We start from the raw sequence: 21,080 nt of genomic DNA on the forward strand, positions 1-21,080 counted from the left end.
GAGTGCCTGCTGCGTGCAGAGGCCAGCGGGGGCCCCTTCTTCATCTGGGCTCTGCCCAGACCCCAGGGTGGGCCGGGAGGGAGGCCTTGCTGCCCACAGAGGTGGCTCCGCCTGGTCCAGCTCCCTTCCCAGGGCACAGCAGAGGCATAGGATTGGCTCCGTCAGACATTCGGGGACCCGCGTCCTTCCTGGGCCCCCACCCTCTACCCACTGTCCCCCACCTCTTTACCTGTATCTGTGCCAGAGATGGCTGCCCAGATAAGCCCTGGTTTCCTCCCTTTCTGAAGAGGCTAGAGAGGAACCCACTTGGGCAGAGTCAGGGGATTGCTCTGGAACGCGGGCCTCACCCACGCCCTGGAATCTGTCCCCTTCTCGGCTATTGAGGGATGAGTCCCAGATCCCTGACCCTCCAGGAGAGTCCAGCACAGAAAAACGCTGAGGCTTCCACACCCTGGCAGCACTGCTGGTCATCTGTGGGGAAGGACAGGCCCTTTGGAGGGTCGGGGAGGCGGGGAGGGCAGTGGGGGGAGGGTCGGGGGAAGGGGGGAAGGGCCACCGAGGCCCCGACGTGGGGCATGTCTCACGCGTGGGGGGGGGGGAGGGTCGGGGGAAGGGGTAAGGGCCACCGAGGCCCCGATGTGGGGGATGTCTCACGCGTGGGGTGGGGCGTTCTCACATCTGCTCGGTCTCCTGCCATGCTGCGGGTCGTTCACTGCTGACCCCAAGTACCAAGAAGATGAGGATGGGGTGCTGAGCAGCATGGGGAGAACGCAAAGGCACCTCCAGCTCACCCGCCCCCACCCCGCAAGCACGGCTGCCATGGTGTGGGGACCGGAAGGCAGCGGCTTTGGGACCAGACTGCATCTGCCTCGGGCCATGCTGCTGGGCCTCTGGTCAGCACCATCGTGCCCTCCAAGTCACTCAGCCTGGTGCCCTCCTGGGCTAGGGCAGCGCCACAAGAGCTCAGGCCCAGATGTACAGGTACCACTGTTCCGCCCACCACAAGTCGCCTGGGGAACCCTCCCTCCTGCAGCCTCCGTGTGCTCATCTGTGAAATGGGCGTGTTGGAGTCACCCTTGGCTTGTGTGAGAATCCCAGGGGCTGATGCCTGCGGGACCCTGTGGGCTTTGCCCCACTCCCTGGGCAGAGACAGTTCCCCCAGTCCCACCCACGTGGCTGTGTGCAGCAGGTGCCTGCTGACCCTCTGTTCCTGCACAGTCACCTTGTTCACAGGCGGACCCACCCGCACCCTGCAAACCCTCCGAGGGCTTCAGGCTGAGTGTGGCTGGGAGGGTGACCTGGCTTTCCACACCAGCAGGTCTGAGAGCAGTTGGCTGTGGCAGGTGCGGTGGGTGCCCAGCCCACAGCGGCCACCAGGCCTGCAGGACCCTGCCCCGTGTAGGTCAGATGAGCCATAAAACTGAGTTTCCTGGACACTGAGCTGATTAAACCCGGACACCGAGCTAATTAAACCCAGGCACCGAGCTAATTAAATGCTCCAGAAATTCCTCGGTGCCCCAGGCTGCTGGCAGGGCTCCAAGTAGGTAAGGAACATTCCATTTACCTCCTGCTGCCTCGAAGGCAGGGTGGCTCCCCTTGGGCCCTGGCTGCCTCGAAGGCGAGTGGCTCCCTCGGGCCCTGCCTGTCCTGGACTCCCTGGGTGCTGCCTGTCCCATGACCGCGTCCCACTTTTGCCTTTGGACAGAGCCTGCTCTCCTAGGGCCTGGGGTTCTCCCGTGAGATGGCAGGGGTTGGTTCGAAGGTCTCTGAGGTTTTCAGAGTTTTGTGAAGGGCTCTAGAATCCCGTTTCTGTCTTATTGCCGGACAGAGGGTGCAGACAGGACCTTTTCCGTGAGTTTCTCTCAACTCTCCTTTGTCCATGAGGCGGGAAGAGGGACTTCCCCAGTCCTCAGCTCGGGGCAGGGTAGGATGGACAGAGAACTCTGCAGGGTCCCAGCCTGAGACTGTCCAGCGCCCCGGGGGAGCGAAGCCTGTGGCGTAGCCGTCTGTAGCCATGGCCGGGGTCACTAAGGGCGCAGAGGCCCTGCTGGTGAGGGCTGGGGTGGGCTTCTGGGGTGGTGGGCATTAGAGGCAAGACCTTTGCTTGTGGAGGGTGGGTCGGGTCACATCCGCTGGGGCCTTGGAGGGGCAGGTGGGGATTCGTGCAGAGAAGGACTGAAGCCGTTGGGGTTTGGGAGCATGTGTGGAGCAGGCCTGGAGGCCAGGGTGCCTGGTGAAGGTGGGCCTGGGCAGGCTCGGCCTCTATTAGGGGAGCCCCCCAGGTCCCCTCCCCACACAGCTTCCACCTCTGTCTGCTCTCCAAGGCTCCTGTGCTGGGGCTGTGGGGTGGTAGGCCATGCGGCCTGTGTGAACCTCACCATAGACCTCGCTGTGAAGGCTGCGGGGGGCGTCTGGGGGCGGGCTGGCTTCCCCCTGTCCCCTGGGCCAACCTTGCCAGCCTTGCCAGCCTCCTTCTTCCATAAAGGTGAGATCCGCCTGAGCCCTCATGGCCCCTCTGGGTCTGGGTCTGGGTTTTGTGCTCTGCCTGGCGTCATGGCAGGTAAGGCCCACCAGGCTCCCTTGCAGAGTGGGGCAGAGCAGCAGCCGCCGGGAGCTGCCCATACCACGTCTGCTCTTCTTCCTCTTCTCCTCTGCCCAGCCCCGCCCACCGGCATAAGCACTAGCACAGAAGTGTTTATGGGTTTCTCTTCCAAGCCAAATAAGGCAGAGAGCGCATTTGCAGGAGTTGGAGCAGGCTGGGGGGAGGGCAGATGGGGCTTGGACCAGGACCCCGGCTCCCTGTAGCTGCCTTGGCCTGGCAGCTGTCATCTGCGAACTAATCCTCCCCGCCCTCACCCGGCCCTTTTCGGAGCTTCCCATGCTCAGCTGGTAGCAAAAGAAGTCAAGACCTAGCAAAGTGCCTGCCCCGGCCGGGAGGGAGGCCCAGGTTCTAGTCCCGTGACTGCCGCGGTGAGCTCTGGGGACTCAGACGACTCACGTCCTTTCCAGCTTCTGTTCCCTCTGATGAGAGGAAGGCTGGACCAAGCCACCTGCCCTGCTTCCATCCCATCTGTTCCCTCCAGTCCTTTTTCTTTTTGGCCAGTTCACTTGTTGATAACTCCAACAATGCATGAAAACATTCCCCTTGTAGAAAAGGGAAATGCTGTGGGTAGGAGGGACCAAGGACCTCTTCTGCAAACACAGCGGCTTGGTGTGGATCTTCCTGGCCCTTTTTATATATCCCAGACATGCAGAAGTTCAGTTTTACACAAAAGGAATGGTAGGCGTCTGACTCTTTGTGGCTTGTATCTCTCGGCAGTGCCGCAGAGCTTGGTGCACGCTTGCTCTGTCATGCTATGCATCAGGCACTGTTGTCTCTGCAACAATCCTGTGAGGAGGGGGTTACGGTTCTTGATTTATAAATGCACAAAGTAAGACAGAAGAGACTGGGCTCATCTGTGGTCATCTCAGCAGCTGTGAGGGGTCAGGGCTGGAGCCCAGTGGTGTAATTTTACAGGGCACGTACAGACATGACACACAGGGTTCCGCCGCACACCCTACTGCCCGGCCCACTCTGCGGGTGGGTGCTGAGGCTGTTCCCGCATCTGCTGTGTCTTGTGGGTCCGTGGGTGCCTGTGGAGTGGGGGTGGTGGGCTTGCATTTCCAAGCACTGCCCCGTCACAGGCTCAGGGAGAAGCAGTTATGCATGAGCTGCCGTGAGCCCCAGGTGTGACTGGCATCACAGCAGGAGAAGCCCTGGGGATGACTGAGTGACGATGGGTGGCGACGGAGCTCACAGAGGCCAGGGTTGCCACCAGGCCAGGGCACTGCTGGGGCCAAGGCTGGGATGCAGCAGGATGTTGGTCTGTTGGGGAGTGGCAGGAAGCCCACAGGGTCAGCTGACACAAGGGGACCCAAAGTGGTGGGAGCCTTGAATGCCAGACCAAGGAACTAGTCTGAGACCACAAATGGTCCGGTGCACAAAGACACAGGCCAAGAGGGTCGCTGCCCCTTGATGGCCATCCCCTTGTGGGAGGAGAGGCCGGGCAGCCACTGCCGGGAACCCACCTGGGCTTGAGAGTTGGACCACATGGCTGAGGAAGCTCCTGGGGATTCCTCCTGGGATTCAGCTGCTCTGCCCTCAACCCCGGAGGGCCTGTTGGTCTAGCCCTATATCCTCTCTGCCAGTTAGGTCTGGGCAGAGAAGTAGAGGCACAGAGGGTGGCAGAGGGATGTCCAGCCAGGCCTTTCTGTGGCACCTTCTGGGGCTGGCTGGAGTCTGTGAAATCTGTGTTAACTGGCCCAGACCCTTCCTGCCTCCTGGGGCACCTGCTGGAGCTGAGGCTGCTTGGGGAGCCTGTCTGTGACTTGAGTCTCTTGTGGGTCGTGCTGGGCTCGGTTCACCTGCCTGTAGGATGGGATGGTGCCGCCCTTAGGTTGTCGGGAGGACCCGAGGAGGGTGATGCCTCTAGCCCTGGCAGCTGGCCCTGCTCCACCCCGCAGCCCGGCTCCTTCAGGGCCAGGACTCCAACCCAGGTCACAGACTCCAACCCTCGGGCTCTCCTGCTTCCCAGGTAAGGAAGCTGAGCCCTGGAGAGGGTGGAGATGGGATCTCAGTCCAGCCCATGGCTACAGTTCCTTTGAGAAGTCTTGCTCTGTCGCCCAGGGTGGAGTGCAGTGACATGATCTTGGCCCACTGCACCCTCCACCTCCTGGGTTCAAGTGATTCTCCTGCCTCAGTGTCCTGAGTAGCTGGGATTACAGGCACCCACCACCACGCCAGGCTAAATTTTATATTTTTAGTTTCACCATGTTGGCCAGGCTGGTCTTGAACTCCTGACCTCAGGTGCTATGCCCGCCTTGGCCTCCCAAAGTGCTGGGATTACAGACATGAGCCTCTGTGCCCAGCCCCAGCCACCAGTTTTGTACGGCACTCAGGTGGGTGTGGTCCCTGAGGACATGTCACACTGGAGATCCTTACAGTCCATCGGCCCACCCGGCTGCACCAGCGGCCAGTGCCGGCCATTGGTGGGTCCAGAGTCCCGGGGCGGAGCGGCTGACTCCAGGTTGTGGAGGGGTCTCTTAGGATCCTTCTAGGCACCCAGGTTGGGCAGGTGCCTCCATGCCTAAGACTGAGCTGCTAGTGGACATTGGGCTGGGTGTGTGGGCGTCCTGCATGCCTTCCCTGTGGCCTGGTGCCCGTGAGGAGTGGACAGTCACCCCGAGGGTGTAGACTACCCTTGAGGCTCCCAGATGGCGGCTGCAGAGCCGCTCCTCCCTGCCTGGTGTGTGACGCCTTGCATGACTGAGGACACCTCTGACCGCTCAGTCCTGTGACCCTGGATGCAAGCGCTGGGCAGCACCTGGACTCCAGGCCCCCGTCCTTCCTTCCCCTGCTGTCCTGGCTCCTGGGCGGCCCCCCACACTGAGGCTCTGCCCTGTGCTGGGAACCCAGGAATTACAGCCCTGCCCCCTGGCCCCTGTTTCTCATGTCGGGACCTGCTGGCCAGGTTAACTCCTGACCACCACTGTCTCAGACCTGCTGGTCCCACCCGGTCCCCACCTGTCCACTGCCTGAGGCTCTCCTGTGAGGCCTGCTCTGCAGCTCTTGGCCTGGGGGCCCCTGTCCTCTGGTGGTGCCTCCAGCACTCTGTCCCCTTTGGAGGTGGTGGCTTCGAGGGTAGGTGCCACTGTTCTGTGAAAAGGTGGTATAATCAAAGCAACACCCAGATACTGAAGGAGCTGGGAAATCAAAGGAGGCAGACAGAGCAAGTGTGTTGGTTCTGGGCTATTTACTGGAGGGAACTTACAGACGGAAACATGGCCTCGGGCAGCCTGGAGACAGGTAGAGCTCTGAACCCAAACGCCTGACCTGGGGCTCGTATCTTGCCCTGGGAGGAATGTGCAGGTGGCTGGGAACGCGGCAGGTGGGTGGCCAGATTCTCTCTGCAGCCTCAGGTTTGTTTAGGAGGAAACCTACGAGGACTAGGCGTTTTTTTTTTTTTCCTTTCCTGCATATGAATGCCAGGGAATAGGTGTTCCTGCATAAATATGATACATCAACTAGACAGTTTGGAGGCATTCCCAGACCCGGGGTTAATCAGCAGATTAGCATTTAAATAAAGTTACTCTGTCCCCACAGCCAGCCAGGCCTGAGCCACATGGCGGGGGCGGGGGTGTTGGCTGTTTGCTTCGTCCCAGGCTTGCTCCATCTCCTCATCTGCAAAGTGGGGGTGACAGTTGTGGTCCTCAGTGCCACAGGATTATATAGGCCGATTTCGCCCAGCCCCAGCCTTGCATTGGGGCAGGCAGCTGTGACGGATGGCCATGACGGGTGACATGATGCAATGCAGGTGCTGGCCCCGCCCCTCTGCCAGGGGCTCCTGCCCCACGCCTGCACTGGGGACGGTGTGGTGACGGATGCCGCTGGTGCCGGCCCGCCTCTGAGCTAGGCCTTGCTCCCGTGTGCCTGCACTGGGACGGCATGGATGGCCATGACGGCGGCCAGATGGGGCCGCAGGTGCTGCCCCGCCCTGGTGCCAGGCCTTGCCCCATGCCTGCACTGGGACGGTGGTGACGGATGGGCTGCGGACGGTGGACGCGAGGCCGCAGGGCAAGGCCCCGGCCTCTGGTTAGGCCTTGCCCCGCGGCCTGCACTGGGGACGGTGGTGACGCGGATGGCCGCTGGCAAGGCCCCGCCTCTCTGGTTAGCCCCTCCCTGGGGGCACAAAAGTGTCCTAGGGTGGGAGGGTCAGCTGTTGGGTCTGGGGCCCTCCAGTCCCAGCTAGCTCCTGTGCAGGTGTGGGAGCAGGACGGCTGGGGCCTTGGCTCACACGAAGCCCCCAGCTCCGCCTCTTGCTCGGCTTCTGCTGTGCAGCCTCAGCCCTGTGGGTCCCGGTCACCTGGTCCTGTTGGCCGCTGTCTCTGCACCACTTCCTGCTCTCGCCAGCTTGGCTCATGGCCCTCAAAGCGGGTGTGGGGTCACACAGGCCGTGACCGCTGTTTCACGAGACTTTGCCTCAAGGGGGGCTCAAAAATCCCGGGCCTTGGGTCTCAAGTGGCTCCTGGAGGGAGAAAGGTGAGGTGTCCAGGCTGTAGCTGCCCAGCCGGCAGCCCTCCCTGTGACAGGTCCTTCAGGCTCCTCACCGGGCTTCTGGCTCAGCCCATGTTAGAGGAGGCCAGGCTCGAGCGGCGTGCCCTCGGTCGCCACAGGGAAATCCAGGGTTGGCAGGTTCTCCTCTCCCACCCGGGTGTGGGCCAGCTGGGTCATCCCAGGAGCCAAGGCCCTGGCGGGAGGGCTCTGCATCTGACATCCCTGTGGCAGGGTCTTCCCACAGTGGCGGTGGTGTCCAGCCCCTCTGCGTGGAATGTTCCGGGTGAAGTGGGTGTGGTCCTGGCTACCACCATGGCATTTGTGGCTTTCCCCTGGCCAGCACTCCACTGAAAGCAGAGGCCAGCCCAGCCCTTGGATGTACCCAGGGCCCAGCAGCTACCGCGGGGGCAGCCTCCCGGGCCCCGGCTGTAGGCAAGCCCCTCAGCTGGGTTTGATGAGGGTCTGGGATGGGTGATGGCCGGACTCTCTGCTTCCCCGAGGGGCTGGAGATGTGGGCCACAAGAGGCGGTGCTAGTGGGGCTAGTGGAGTCAGCTCAGGAGCCACCGCCTCTGACCCCATCCCATTGCTGCTGACTCAGGAAAAGGTACCACCCTCACAGGGTCACAGGCCCAGGCTGGCAGCTCCTGATGGGAACGTGGGGAGCCACAGGGTAGGGCAGGCCCTGTCCTCGCCTCCTTGGGTTGTCTCGACCCCACCTCCCTCTGGCCGTAATTCTCTCCTTCTGCCTGAGACTGATCCACCTAAGCCTGGACCTGCCCTAAGCTAGGAGCCAACCTGGGCCAAAAGTAATGCCGCCCTCCAGGCAGCCTGCTGCCTGGTGTCTCCCCTCTGGCTTTGCAGCCCACAAAGTCACAGCTGAGGCCACATCAACACACTTGTGACCGTCCAACAGCACCCTCTGGCCGAGACAGACAACACACAGGCAGATACAAGGAGGGTTTCAAAAGTCAGGATTACTGATGAGGCTGTACTGCTGGTCCAGCATTCACGGGAGGCGGTGGATCACAGCAGTCAGGAGACAGATTATCCTGGCTGGTCATGAGAAACCCTCGCCTGTGTCAAAGGTAGCGGCCGGGTAGTCCCAGTTATAGCTGATGGAGAGTCCGGTGATGCAGTGAGTCGGAAGATTGCTTTCACTGCATCTCCAGCCTGGAGACACAGACTCCTGCCTCAAAGCCGTGACCCTGGGCGGCCAGGGACGCCTGTACCTGGCCTGACCCAGCCTCGAGCTCCTCCCCTCTCAGAGCCCATCCCATCTGAAAATGGGGGGATTTGCCGGGCGCGGTGGCTCACGCCTGTAATCCCAGCACTTTGGGAGGCCGAGGCGGGCGGATCACAAGGTCAGGAGATCGAGACCACAGTGAAACCCCGTCTCTACTAAAAAATACAAAAAATTAGCCGGGCGCGGTGGTGGGCGCCTGTAGTCCCAGCTACTCAGGAGGCTGAGGCAGGAGATGGCGTGAACCCGGGAGGCGGAGCTTGCAGTGAGCCGAGATCGCGCCACTGCACTCCAGCCTGGGCGACAGCGCGAGACTCCGTCTCAAAAAAAAAAAAAAAAAAGAAAATGGGGGGATTGGAGCATTGGCCCCTCCTCACTCCTGCCCTGCCAGCTGGCTACTCCGAGGACCCCAAGACCAGATAATGGGAGGAATGGTGGGCTGGGCTGTAACCCCGAGCCCCCTTCTCATCCCACCCCTCAGGCCGCCCCTGCTTGGTGTCTGCGGCAAGGCTGACAGAAAAGATGGCGCCAGGGAGACCAGCCAGGGCCCGCCTGTCTCAGCCCATCCCCGGGCGAGCGGGTGGGCTCTGGGCTAAGTAGCCCTCTGCCTCTCTGAGCGTTTTCCTTGTCTGTGTTGTTGGTGAGTGGCCACCACCTGGGACAAGCCTTAGTTTTCTGTCCAAGTGTCCACCACGTCCCCAGACCCTAGACCAAGCCCGCTGCCTGGTGGGGCCTGCTGGGTATTGAATGAATGAATGAATGAATGAATGAGTGAACAAACTCTGGGGGGCATGTTGCTGATCACCCCAGGGCAGGCCCGTGGTGGGTCCTGGTCTCAGGCAGGGGACTTGCCCTGCCGGGTGACGTTGAGCTGCTGGGGAACCCCTGCCAAAGTGCCTCCCACGCCCTCCATCGTCCTCTGCCTTTGACTCCACTCTGTCCCTCAAGGTTCCCCTCTGGCTCGGCCAGGGGCAGGGTGGTCAGGGAGGTCTCCGGCTCCAGGCCCTCCCTCATCTCCATCCTCAGCCCCTGCACCTGCCTCGTCTCCAGCCCCAGCCCCTTGCAGCCTCAGGCTCTGGCTTCTGACAATCCTTTGCAGATTTCAGGGGCTGGTTATTTTTTTATTCTGGCAAAATATATATCCATAAAACTTGCCATTTTATAGTTTGTTTCTTGAGATGATCTCACTCTGTCGCCCAGGCTGGAGCACAACAGCACGATCATGGCTCACTGCAGCCTCAGCCTCCTGGGCTCAAGCAGTGGATCCTCCCACCAGCCTCCCGGAGTAGCTGGGACCAGGGGCATGCACCTTCATCCCTTGGCTAATTTTTTTTTTTGAGACACTGCCTGTCACCAGGCTGGAGTGCAGTGGCTCTGGATCTCAGCTCACTGCAAGCTCCACCTGGTTTACTTATTCTTTCCTGCCTCAGCCTCCCGAGTAGCTGGGACTTACAGGCTCACACCTCACCTCAAGCAGCCAGATTTTTATTTTTAGTCATTTATTTATTTTTTTTTATTTTTGTATTTTTTTTTTGAGACGAGTCTGGCTAGGTTCCTAGGCTGGAGCGCAGGCCAGGATCTCGCTCACTGTAGCTCCCCCCGGGTTCACGCCATTCTCCCGCCTCAGCCTCCCGAGTAGCTGGGACTACAGGCGCCCGCTACCGCGCCCGGCTAGTTTTTTGTATTTTTAGTAGAGACGGGGTTTCACCATGTTAGCCAGGGATAGTCTCGATCTCCTGACCTTGTGATCCACCCGCCTCGGCCTCCCAAAGTGCTGGGATTACAGGCTTGAGCCACCGCGCCCGGCCAGTTTTCGTATTTTTTAGTAGAGACGGGGTTTCACCGTGTCAGCCAGGATGGTCTCGATCTCCTGACCTCGTGATCCGCCCGTCTCGGCCTCCCAAAATGCTGGGATTACAGGCTTGAGCCACCGCACCCGGCCATCCCTGGCTAATTTTTGTAATTTTTTGTAGAGATGGGGTCTCCATGTTGCTCGGTCTGGTCTCGAACTCCTGGGCTCAAGTGATCCGCCTGCCTTGGCCTCCCAAAGTGCTGGGATTACAGGCGTGAGCCACCACACCCGGCCTAAAGTTTGTCATGTTAGCCACATTTAAGGGCACAGGTCAGCAGCGGTAAACACGTTCCCATAGTTGTGCAGCTGTCACCGACACCCATCTCTAGAACTTCTTCGTTTTCCCAAAGGAAACCGCACCCACGGTACGACCTCCCTGGCCTCCCCACAGCCTCAGGGTTTGGCGACCTTCATCCCCAGGACCTACACTTCTGCCTCCAGGAGCCCTGCCTGGTGTCCACGCCACACTAGGGCGCTCTGCCACGGGCTTTGAACCCAACCCTGGTGCACCTGAACTTGTTCAGCATTGGCCATTCCTGGCAGGTCAGACTGTGAGCTCCTCTGCTCTGATGGACGCATGGACGGCTGCCACCTGGCCGGACAGGTGCAGAGGGGAGGTGCCGCCTTCTCTGTGGACAGGGCTGGGGCAGAACCCACCCGGCTGAAAAGTGCAGCTCTAGGGAACAAGCGCAAACTTCAGAAGCCTTTGCTGTGAATGCATTTTCCTCCTGCCTCTTGGGCCATTTCTTATTGATTTTTTTTTATGGAAATGTATAATCATCAAAAAACTTTAGGTTTAAAAGCATGGAGCCGATGGCTATGCTTGATGCATTAATGGGAGGAAGTGGGGATGTTAACTTTAGGGAGGGCTCCTGGGGGAGCTGGGGAAGGCTGCTGTGTCCAGCAGGGCGGTGGTGCCCCCTGGAGCCCTGGACTCTGCGACGCGTGTAGTAAGCCGAGGCCGCCTTCAGCCCGTAGCAGTCCCGAGCATGAACCTTTCGTGTCTGCTTCTGGGAGGGTGGAAGGGTGAAGCTGCTGAGGGTGGGAAGGGAGGGGCTCTGCTTGCTGAGTTTGCCATGTGCCCCTGGCCCTTTCAGGTGCAAGCATCAGCCCCATGGTGCCAATGGGGAGACAGGCCTGGAGGCCCCCCAGGCTGAAAGGCCAGGCCTCCCGTGCTATCCGTGGAGGTCGGGGTCTTCCTCTGCCTGTGCCTTCTCTAACTCACCCTGCGTTTTCCATGCCCCTGGTCTAGGGTGAGGCTCGGGTCCTGGGGACTGAGGGGCAGGTGGGTGTCACGGTGAGAGCTGGGCTGGGTTGGGCCTCCCTCCAGACTTCCTGGGGCTCCTGTGGCACCAAGGATGGGGCAGACAGTGGCACACATGGCCTCCCCTGGGCACAGAGCCAGACTGTGGAGGGACCCAGTTGGCTACACCCTGGCTGGGACTTTGGGGTCATGGTGGGAGCAGCAGCCAGGGGTCTCGCTTGGACACGGGTCTGAGCTCACTGTGGCCTCCTTCCTCAGCCTCCTGACCAGGGCCCTGCGGCTGGAGGGTGGGTGGAGGGTGGCGGGTGGAGAGTGGGCTGCTGGTGCCCCTCAGGCAGCAAGAAGCGCCTTTCCAGTCCCAGTGTCCTCCCCGGTAGCCCCAGAAAGGCTGAGTGGCCCCCCAGGTCCTCTGCAAGTAGACCACATCAGGTCCCAGCCCTCATCTCCTGACAAACCTCACGTTCCTAGGAGGAAGCAGGCCTGGCTGCAGCGTGGCAGGCGCAGCCTCCCTGACTCCGGACCCTGTCCGATCAGTGCAAGTGCCAGGCAGACCCCGCGTGGGAGCTGTGTGCTTGGGACTGATGCAAACACTGGCCGGGCTCTCAGGCTGAGGGTGGGAGGCCAGGCCCCAGGACCTTCTGAGAGAGGCAGGAGGGCAGACACGGGACACAGTGCGGCGGCTGCGGCAAGTGCAGCCATGTAGAGCGTTTGGGCTGAGGGCACACTGTGTCCCACCACCCCATACCTGTGCGAGGGCTCCCAGACACGTGCTGGGCGCAGGAATCATAGCATTTTTTGTTTGATTGATTTTTGAGATGGAGTCTTGCTCTGTCACCCAGGCTGGAGTGCAGTGGCGTGATCTCGGTGCAGCCTCCACCTCCCAGGTTCAAGCGATTCTCCCGCCTCAGCCTCCCGAGTAGCTGGGATTACAGGTGCCCGCCACCACGCCCGGCTAATTTTTGTATCTTTAGTAGAGACGGGGTTTCACCATGGCCAGGCTGGTCTTGAACTCCTGACCTCAAGTGATCCGCCTGCCTCGGCCTCCCAAAGTGCTGGGATTACAGGTGTGAGCCACCGCGCCCGGCCCAAGAATAGCATTTTTAAAGGAAGAAAAGCAAGGTAGGAAGATGGGTCACAACCTTAGTGCCCCACTGGGAGGCTGGTGCCCGTGGCGTGGCGTGGTGTGGTGTGCGTGAGATACGTACGGAAGCTCATGGGGGCTTCCATTGCTCCGGCCCAGGGCAGCACTCACAGGGCACATGGCCTTGGGGGTGTGACGAGCTGGGCCGTGGGTGCGCTGTCCTCTGGGGTGGGGGCTGGCCATCCTCTGTTGGCAACGCAGCTGACATCCATCTCCCCACAGCCTGCCTGCTCCGTTTCAGCGGGCTCTCGCTGGTCTACCTGCTCTTCCTGCTGCTGCTGCCCTGGTTCCCTGGCCCCACCCGGCACAGCCTCCAAGGTAAGGCCAGGGGACCCCGTCCGTGCTCTTAGGGTGGGAGGGGGTGGACATTCATTTGGGGCCAAAATTCATACAGCTTTCCTCACCTTCAACCGCCCGGGGTGAAAGGTGAGGAGTCCCAAGAAAAATTTCTTTTTTTTTTTTTTTGTGATGGAGTCTCACTCTGTCACCCAGGCTGGAGTGCAGTGGCGCGATCTTGGCTCACTTCAAGCTCCGCCTCCCGAGTTAAAGTAATCCTCGCACCTCAGTCTCCCAAGTAGCTGCAATTATAGCTGTGAGCCACCATGCCAGCCATCAAAGTTTCTTATTTTAATCGTAGACCCCAAGCTAAGCTCAGAATCTTTTCTGATCCGTGTTGCAGGGGCTGTTGGAGGCAAAGGGGGCCACGGGGGTGGAGTCCCTGTGTCCCCTGGGAGGCCACAGGGAGTAGGTGGGCCCCAACTGCCCGCTCCCTGCAGGCTGCAGGCACTTTTCCTCCCTGCTAAGGCTCTGGCGGCCTGGAAGTTCCAGCCGCCTCTACCGCCCTCCCGCTGCCTGCCGTGGAGTTGGACCTCAGTTGACCTTGACCCACTTGCCGGTGGGGAGCTGGGGCCCGCCTTGGGAACCACCTTGGAGTCTGAGCTGGGCCAGGACTGTGCTTCTCTCCCATATCCTCCAAACAGGGCAGTGAGGCCACGCGCCAAGCCTGCAGCCTGGGTGATGAGGGTGGCGGCGAACCCTCCATCCTGTGACGTGTCACCTACCTGCCCTGTGGGGGCCATGTCCATTTTGTGCCCACATTTTAGGAGAGCGGGTTTTGGAAGAAACACTCAGAGACCTGTCCCCAAAGGCCCTGGGCCAAACGTGGGTGGGGCCGGGCCCTCTGCTGGCCTTTGGGTTTTGGAAGGTGAAGAGCGGCTGAAAGGAAGGAAGGTCCCCAGGGAGGGCAAGTGTAGAGAACAAGAGACCTTCCCCAGCAGAGGGCGGAGAAGAGGCCAAGCAGGACCGGGGGGCATGACTGTGGGGACACGCTCTTGGGCACCACCTTCTGGGAGGTGCTGGACGCAGCAGGTTGGCTGCATGGGGGCCTGTGTGTGGCTGTGAGGTGTCCACCGGGCTGCATTTTTCCAGGGGACTCTGGGGAGGATTTGCTTCCTCTTCCAGCTGCTCCAGGCGCCTACCTTCCTGGGCTTGGGGCCTCTCCCTCCATCTCCAGAGCCAGTGGGGTGGGGTCAGGATCACACCCCGTCTCTCCTGCTCCCTCTCCCCCTACGGTAGCCCTGCGGCTGCGTCCCATCTGCCTACCCGGCTAATCCAGGCTGACCTCCCTGGTTTAAGATCAGCTGTTGAGCAGCTTTCGTCTGCTGCCTGGACTCCCCTCTGTGTGTGAGCTCCCGTGTTCACAGATTCTGGGGACTGGGATGCAGGCATCTTTGGGGTCCATCATTCTGCCAGCTGCAGGTGGGAGGCCACCCTCCAGCCTCGCGACATCTGGCTGGAAGCATCCCACAGGTTCCCTCCTAGCTCAGGGTGCTTTGGGGCGGGTACTGGTCTTTTTTACTTTTTTTTTTGAGACGGAGTCTCGCTCTGTCACCCAGGCTGGAGTGCAGTGTCACATTCTCGGCTCACTGCAACCTCCGCCTCCCGGGTTCACGCCATTCTCCTGCCTCAGGCTCCCGAGTAGCTGGGACTACAGGCGCCCGCCACCTCGCCCGGCTAGTTTTTTGTATTTTTTTTTTTTTAGTAGAGACGGGGTTTCACCATGTTAACCAGGATGGTCTCGACCTCCTGACCTCGTGATCCGCCCGTCTCGGCCTCCCAAAGTGCTGGGATTACAGGCTTGAGCCACTGCGCCCGGCCAGCACTGGTCTTTTATACTTATGTTTTTGAGACGGAGTCTTGCTCTGTCACCCAGGCTGGAGTGCAGTGGCACAATCTCGGCTCATTGCAACCTCTGTCTCCCGGGTTCAAGTGATTCTCCCGCCTCGGCCTCCCGAGTAGCTGGGATTGTAGGCACCCACCATCATGCCCGGGTAATTTTTGTATTTTTTTAGAGACAGGGGTTTTACCATGTTGGTCAGGCTGGTCTTGAACTCCTGACCTCAAGTGATCCACCCGCCTCGGCCGGGATTACAGGCATGAGCTACCGTGCTTGTTTTTTTGAGTGGGGGTTTTGCTTGGTTGTCCGGGCTGGAGGGCAGTGGCATGATCATGGCTCATTGCAGCCTCCACCTTCTGGGCTCAAGTGATCCTCCTGCCTCAGCCTCCCAAGATGCTGCGATTACAGGTGCGAGTCACTGTGCCCAGCACAGGCACTGATCTTGGGTCACGGGTAGAATTCAGGGGTGCAGAGAGGCATTTTGGGGAGGGGCTCAGTGCGGCCGAGTGCTGGGAGTCGCTGGGACCCGAGGCCAAAACCTCTCCAGGATGCATGGCTGGGGATGGGTGGGCACCTCCCCATCCTGGTCCCCATCCTGGGCCTCCCCTTTGCTCTGTGGAGCCGGTGCTATCTGTTCCCAGGCCCCTGGCGTTTCCCGTTTGTTCCGTAAATATTTCATGCCCCGGGCGCAACTGGAAACACTTTCCTTTGATCGGCAGTGAGGGAAGGCAGGCGTCCAGCCAGGCCAGGGGAGGAGCTGGGCTGGGAAGATCTGGAGTGGACCCGGGAGGACTTCCCTGCCTGAGCCTCCTCAGGGGCCCTTCAGAGATGGAGACGCTGCCCAGTTTTCCGGGAGGGAGAGAGGAAAGTGTGAGGCTTGCCCGAGCCGAGTGCCCAGGGCTTTATGATTTGTGCAGCTGCTGGGCTTGGCGCGGCCCTGGTGGAAGGTTTGACGCCATCCGGGCCTTGGTCCCCCTGTAGGCGTCAGCCTGACCCTTGCGGGGCTGGAGGTTGAGCTCAGACTGAGCAGGGAGGAGAGGGGCTGGGGCGGTGGGAACAGACCCTGGTGGTCCAGGCGGGGCTGCAGGCAGAGCCACAGGGGTCGGCTCCCACAGACCTGCTTGTCATTTAGGGACTCAGAAGCCCCATCCTGCCTTAGGATAAAACCCACCTCCAAGACTGACCCTGCTGTCTGGAGAGAGACCACCCCCCCATCTCACCATGCCCCCTGCAGAGAGGCCCTGCCACCCTCTTCAGCCTCACTGGTCCCCCCGCTGTGCTAGCCTTGTGTAGTCTCCATCCTCTGCCTCAAAAGCCCCCTCTCGTGGCCCTGCAGCTCAGCCCTAGCTCAGTCGCTGGTGGGTGTCATGGCTCAGCCTCAAGGCACCCTGGGTCCCTTGGCTGGTCCCATGCACACCCCACGGATCAGGTTCCGGGGGGCTCCCGTGCACACCCCAAGGATCAGCTCCACACTCCCCACGGATCAGGCCCGGCCCTCGTCCAGCAGGTGTGGGGTGGTGTCTACGGACCACTCATCAGGACGTTGCCATGGTGGGGCCCCTGAGCCTTTGCAGGCTGGGCAGGGGTCCAAGGGCTCTGGCTCTGGGGGAGGTCCATGCTCTGTCAACCATCCGGTCTGTGGTGCCCTGGGGCCTCCCCGCCCCTTCCTGCTTCCTCCTGAGAGCCCTGCAAGCTGGAAGGGGAGCCCGGCACCTTATTTTTATTTTTATTTTTTTTGAGACAGCGTCTTGTTCTGTCGCCCAGGCTGGAGTGCAGTGGCGCGATCTCAGCTCACTGCAACCTCCACCTCCCAGGTTCAAGTAAAAGTGATTCTCCTGCCTCAGCCTCCTGAGTAGCTGAGATTACAGGTGCCCATCACCACACCTGGCTATTTTTTGTATTTTTAGTAGAAACAGGGTTCTACCATGTTGACTACCAGGTTTCACCATGTTGACCAGGCTGGTCTCGAACTCCTGACCTGAGGTGATCCACCTGCCTCGGCCTCCCAAAGGTGTGAGCCACCGTGCCCGGCCCCCTGCACCTTCTTCTGGGTGGGCAAGGGCCATGCTGAGCCCCTCCCCTGCCATGGATAGGGGTGGCAAGAACAGTCCTTCCCCATGGGCTCCCTCCAGCAGGGAGCGGATGGGCCGGGGCCCACGCAGTGGTTCAGGAACAAAGGCTGATGGGCGGCTGCCTGCCAGAGCTGGGCGGGTCCCTGGCCCAAGCCTCCTCTCACTCCCTTTCCCAGGATGGAGAGAGCACTGGAAGCTGGGCTGTGGCCTGTAGGGTGTGTCCTGCCGGGAGGGAGTTGGAGTCGGGGGCAGGAGACCCCACTCGGCCTCCTGGGCTCCTGGAAGAGGTAGCAGTGGGTCCCTGAGGAGGTGGCCTGATCTCCATCCTCGGCTCAGGCTCAGCCTGGCTTTCGCAGCTTTGCATTTGGGGGCGGGACCTGCAGGGGGAGCGTGAGGGGGTGGGTGGGGGCAGAGGCTGCAGGTGGAGGAAGGAGAAAGCCATCTGACCCCTAGAGGTCATGCTGTTTGCATGGGAGAAGAGGGCCGGCGTCAGGGTGCCCCCTCGGCCTCTGCGTGCACCCCCCTGCCCCGTGCAGGTCAGCAGGACCTCGGTCCCTCTGCACGTTCTGGCCCCCTCCCGTCTCCAGCAGTGTCTCTTCCGGGGGTGCCCCTCGAACTCTCAGCTCCCTAGTCTGATCCAGCCCAGGCAGGGAGCGGTCGTGCCACACAGCCAGGGGTGGCCTCCAGGCCCGGCTGCGGCCCCCTCGACCCTGGGGGAGGGATCATGGTCCAGCCGTTCTAACATGTCCAGACCAGGACACTCTGGCCAGCCCGAGAACTGAACCAGGAAGGAGGCAGGGAAAGGGGAAGGAGGAGGACAACAGGGAGGCAGTGACCTCCGAGTTGGAGCCAGAGACGGACATCCTGGACTGTCATTGTGCAGGGCAAGGCAGGAGGGCGGGAGCCAGGTGGCCTGGGAGCCCCTCCCTGCCCAGGGGTCTCTGGTCAGGCACTTCCTTCCCAGGCTGCTGGATCGTGTGTGCAGGGAACCCGTCAGCCTGGCTGTTCAAGGGCCCAGATGTCCTCTCGGTGCCCGGGGGGTCCTTGACAGCACCAGCAGGAGCTCCACATGCCTATGGGACAGGTGCCCTGCGGGTCCCTCTCTGTAGGACTCAGAATACCTTCTGCAATGGCACGTGCTCTCCCTGAGTGCCCAGTGCCACGGAGGGCCCCGCTGGCAAGGTCACTTCAACGTCAGGCTGGAGGATGCAGCGAGCAGGACTCAAAGCCCAGGTGCCTGGGCAGGCCTGGCAGGAGCCCGTTCCCCGGGTCAGTGCTCTCAGGTCACCCCACAGTGACAGAGGCGGAGACGCGGGCCCCTGCCTGGTGCCCTCCTGCTGCCAGACGTGTGCTGTGCTGAAGAGGGGCTGGCGCAGCACGTAGGAGCCCGGCACAGGGGTTCTGAGCAGTGAGAAGCCCGGCCCCTGTGGGTTCGGGGCAGGGAGGCCCTGGAAGGTCCTGTCTTTCAGGAGCCCTGCACAGCCCCCACTGGTGGTGGCTCCTGCTCGTGCTGGGGCTGCAACCTCTCTTCCTGGTCTCTGTTTTCCATTTCTCCTTCCCACTCTCCCTCCTGCTCACCCCTCCCACCCTCCACAGGTCAGAGGTCATAGCTGCAGGGTCAGCAGGTTAGGGCCTGGGGCAACCCTAGGAAGGCGTGAGTGAGAAGCTGGTCCAAACCTGCCTCGGCTGCCTGGCGGTGCGGATGGGGGTCCCGGGCATCCCTGAGTGCTGCCTCGCGGTCAGGCTTAGGGATATGCAGGGTGCCTTGGACGTGGGTCACGAGTCATCACTCCAGAAAGAGGAAGCTGAGTGTCCAAGGCCAATCCCGAGTCTGTCGCCTAACACCGACTGTGCCCAAAAAACTGAGCAGAGTGGACACAGGCCCTAAGTTGGCGCCCTGAGGCCGAGAGAGGGCAGGTGTGTGGTGACATTCACCACCTCGGACCCAGACCCAGACCCAGACCCTGAATGTCCCTGAGCTCCACGAAGTTGTGAGAAGGGCCTGAGCTGCTCTGCACTTTCTCGTGGCCAGCGTGGCTGGTGGAAGGGCCCGAGCTGCTCTGCACTTTCTCGTGGCCGGTGGTACAGGAGTCGCTGCCCCAGGGTGAGGGCCCAGAGGCTCCGGCCAGAAGGCGCTGGGGTGGAGAGGGAAGCTGTCCACAGCCCTGGGCTCAGGACTCAGAACCTGGTGGGCCAAGGACTTTGGTCCGGACCCCTGCTGGAGGGTGAGCTGTCCACATGTGTGCAGAGAGCAGAGGCGAAGTCAGGGCTCCTGAGTGCCCCCAGCCACAGGCCGTGCCCGCCCAGCACCCGCCCTGCAGCCCAGGGCCTCCCTGCCTGGGGGCTGAGTCCAGTGGGGCCACAGGCAGCTGGGAGCAGGACAAGGCTGCCGGGCAACTGGATGGTGCTGCCACTTCCTGCCAGGTGCGGGTACACAGAGAGGATGCGGTCTGGGGCCCAACCTGGCGCACAGCAGGTGCCTGAAATGCCAGGGCTGCCATGGGGACTGGGAACCATGCGTAGGGATGTGACTTCTCCTTGTGGCCCCTCAGCCCCAGGGAAGCAGTTGCCCGCCCCACTTTTCTCGAGAACCATCCTGGCCCCGCTCCCGCACCAGCCACGGCTGCTCAGGGGGAGCCCCCTCGCCACCCCCAACCCCGACCCTGGCCACGGCTGCTCAGGGGCACTCCCCATGCCTTGGTCTCCATCCAACTGCAGCCCCCACTGGGGTGAGGTGGAGCTTCTCGCGTCTCCTTGTGTTTATTTCTTCTGCTTCCACAACTGAACGGTGACAGATATTTGCTGGATAAGTGAGCAAACCCCAGGTGGTAGCCTCCAAGCCTGGGAGGCCTTTTCCTGCCTGTGGGCCCCAGGCCCATCCTGCTGCCACCCCCAGGAGGGTGCCTGGCTCCTTGTCAGAATAGTGACACGAGTGGCCCTGGGGAGGCGTGGGGAGTGGGGCCGGCCTGTCTGCTGGGGTCCTGAGTCCGTGCCGGGCATGCGTCTCAGGCCTCCGAGCTCTGACCTGGCTGGGGGCTATTGTCTGGCTGAGTGGCCTGGGCTGGGGCCCCTCCCCATCCCCAGGACCAGCCTCACCCACCCACTCTGCCGCAGGTCACACAGGCCGCCTCCTGCGGGCGCTGCTGGGCCTCAGCCTGCTCTTCCTGGTGGCCCATCTCGCTCTCCAGATCTGCCTGCACACTGTGCCTCACCTGGACCAGCTCCTGGGACCCAGCTGTGAGTCGCTGAGGGGGCGGGGCAGGGGTAGCCATCCTGGGGGTCAGGGAGAGGGCCATGCAGTGACCCCGAGTCTCCTGGGGGGGGTCTACTCAGCCTGATTTATGTCAGGCCTGGATGGTCCCCGTGAAACACCCCAGGGATGACTGGGCCGTGGTGCTGGCTGGGCAGAGCCTGACTGGGTTCCTCTGTCTTTCTCCGCAGGCAGCCGCTGGGAGACCCTCTCGCGACACATAGGGGTCACAAGGTTAAGACCGTCCCCCCCACCCCCAACCAGCGAGCCTCCCTTGGGGATTTCAGGCCCCAGGAAGTGGGGGGACCCAGGAGGGACGGGAGAGGGGGATGGGGACCTGGAGACTCATCCACATTCCATCCGCACTCTCACCCGCACCTGTCCTCCTGCTCTGACTGCGGCTGCTCCCTGCTCTCCACAGGCTGGACCTGAAGGACATCCCCAACGCCATCCGGCTGGTGGCCCCTGACCTGGGCATCTTGGTGGTCTCCTCTCTCTGCCTCGGCCTCTGCGGGCGCCTCGCAAGGAACACCCAGCAGAGCCCACATACGCAGGAGCTGGTGAGGGCAGCTGCGTCACCCGTGTGTCAGGGAGGTCATTCGAGAGCTGCGGTCTCAGCCATTTTGAGGGTTAATCTTTTAAAAACAAATGTAGACTTTTTAGTTGTAAGTTGGTGTTAAAGAGGGGAGAACCTCCATGTCCCACCCCGGGCCCAGCCTGCGGTTCCATCCTTTCAGACCTGTTTCTACCCGGGCTCTGCCTCTGGTGGGAAACCTCCAGGCCCTGAGGTGGCGTCTGTTTTGCCCTTAGAAACTCTTCATGGGGGGATTGTCTGGGGCCACGCGGTGGTGGGAACCTGCAGTGCTGGGCAGTGGGTCTGGCTGGAGAGCCGCTGCAGACGGGCTGAGAAGGGGCGGCCCCGGCGGGAGGCCTCGGCCCCAGGCAGAGAGGCTGTCGGCCCAGAGCACCAGCAGGGGCCTCGGCCCCAGGA

General features: G+C 61.6%; 1 protein-coding gene across 1 annotated transcript in view; it reads left to right on the top strand.

Moving 5' to 3' along the window:
• The window catches only part of PIEZO1 (piezo type mechanosensitive ion channel component 1), a 68,830-nt gene that overhangs the window by 22,789 nt on the left and 24,961 nt on the right, over positions 1-21,080 (top strand). The window contains exons 2-5 of the mRNA XM_031658625.1: positions 12,814-12,909; positions 19,954-20,076; positions 20,281-20,323; positions 20,511-20,649. Coding sequence (XP_031514485.1) covers positions 12,814-12,909; positions 19,954-20,076; positions 20,281-20,323; positions 20,511-20,649 — 401 coding nt within the window. The remainder of the gene's footprint in view (positions 1-12,813; positions 12,910-19,953; positions 20,077-20,280; positions 20,324-20,510; positions 20,650-21,080) is intronic.

This window comes from Papio anubis, chromosome 18 (genome assembly GCF_008728515.1).
Source record: "Papio anubis isolate 15944 chromosome 18, Panubis1.0, whole genome shotgun sequence".
Taxonomy (NCBI): Eukaryota; Metazoa; Chordata; class Mammalia; order Primates; family Cercopithecidae; genus Papio; species Papio anubis.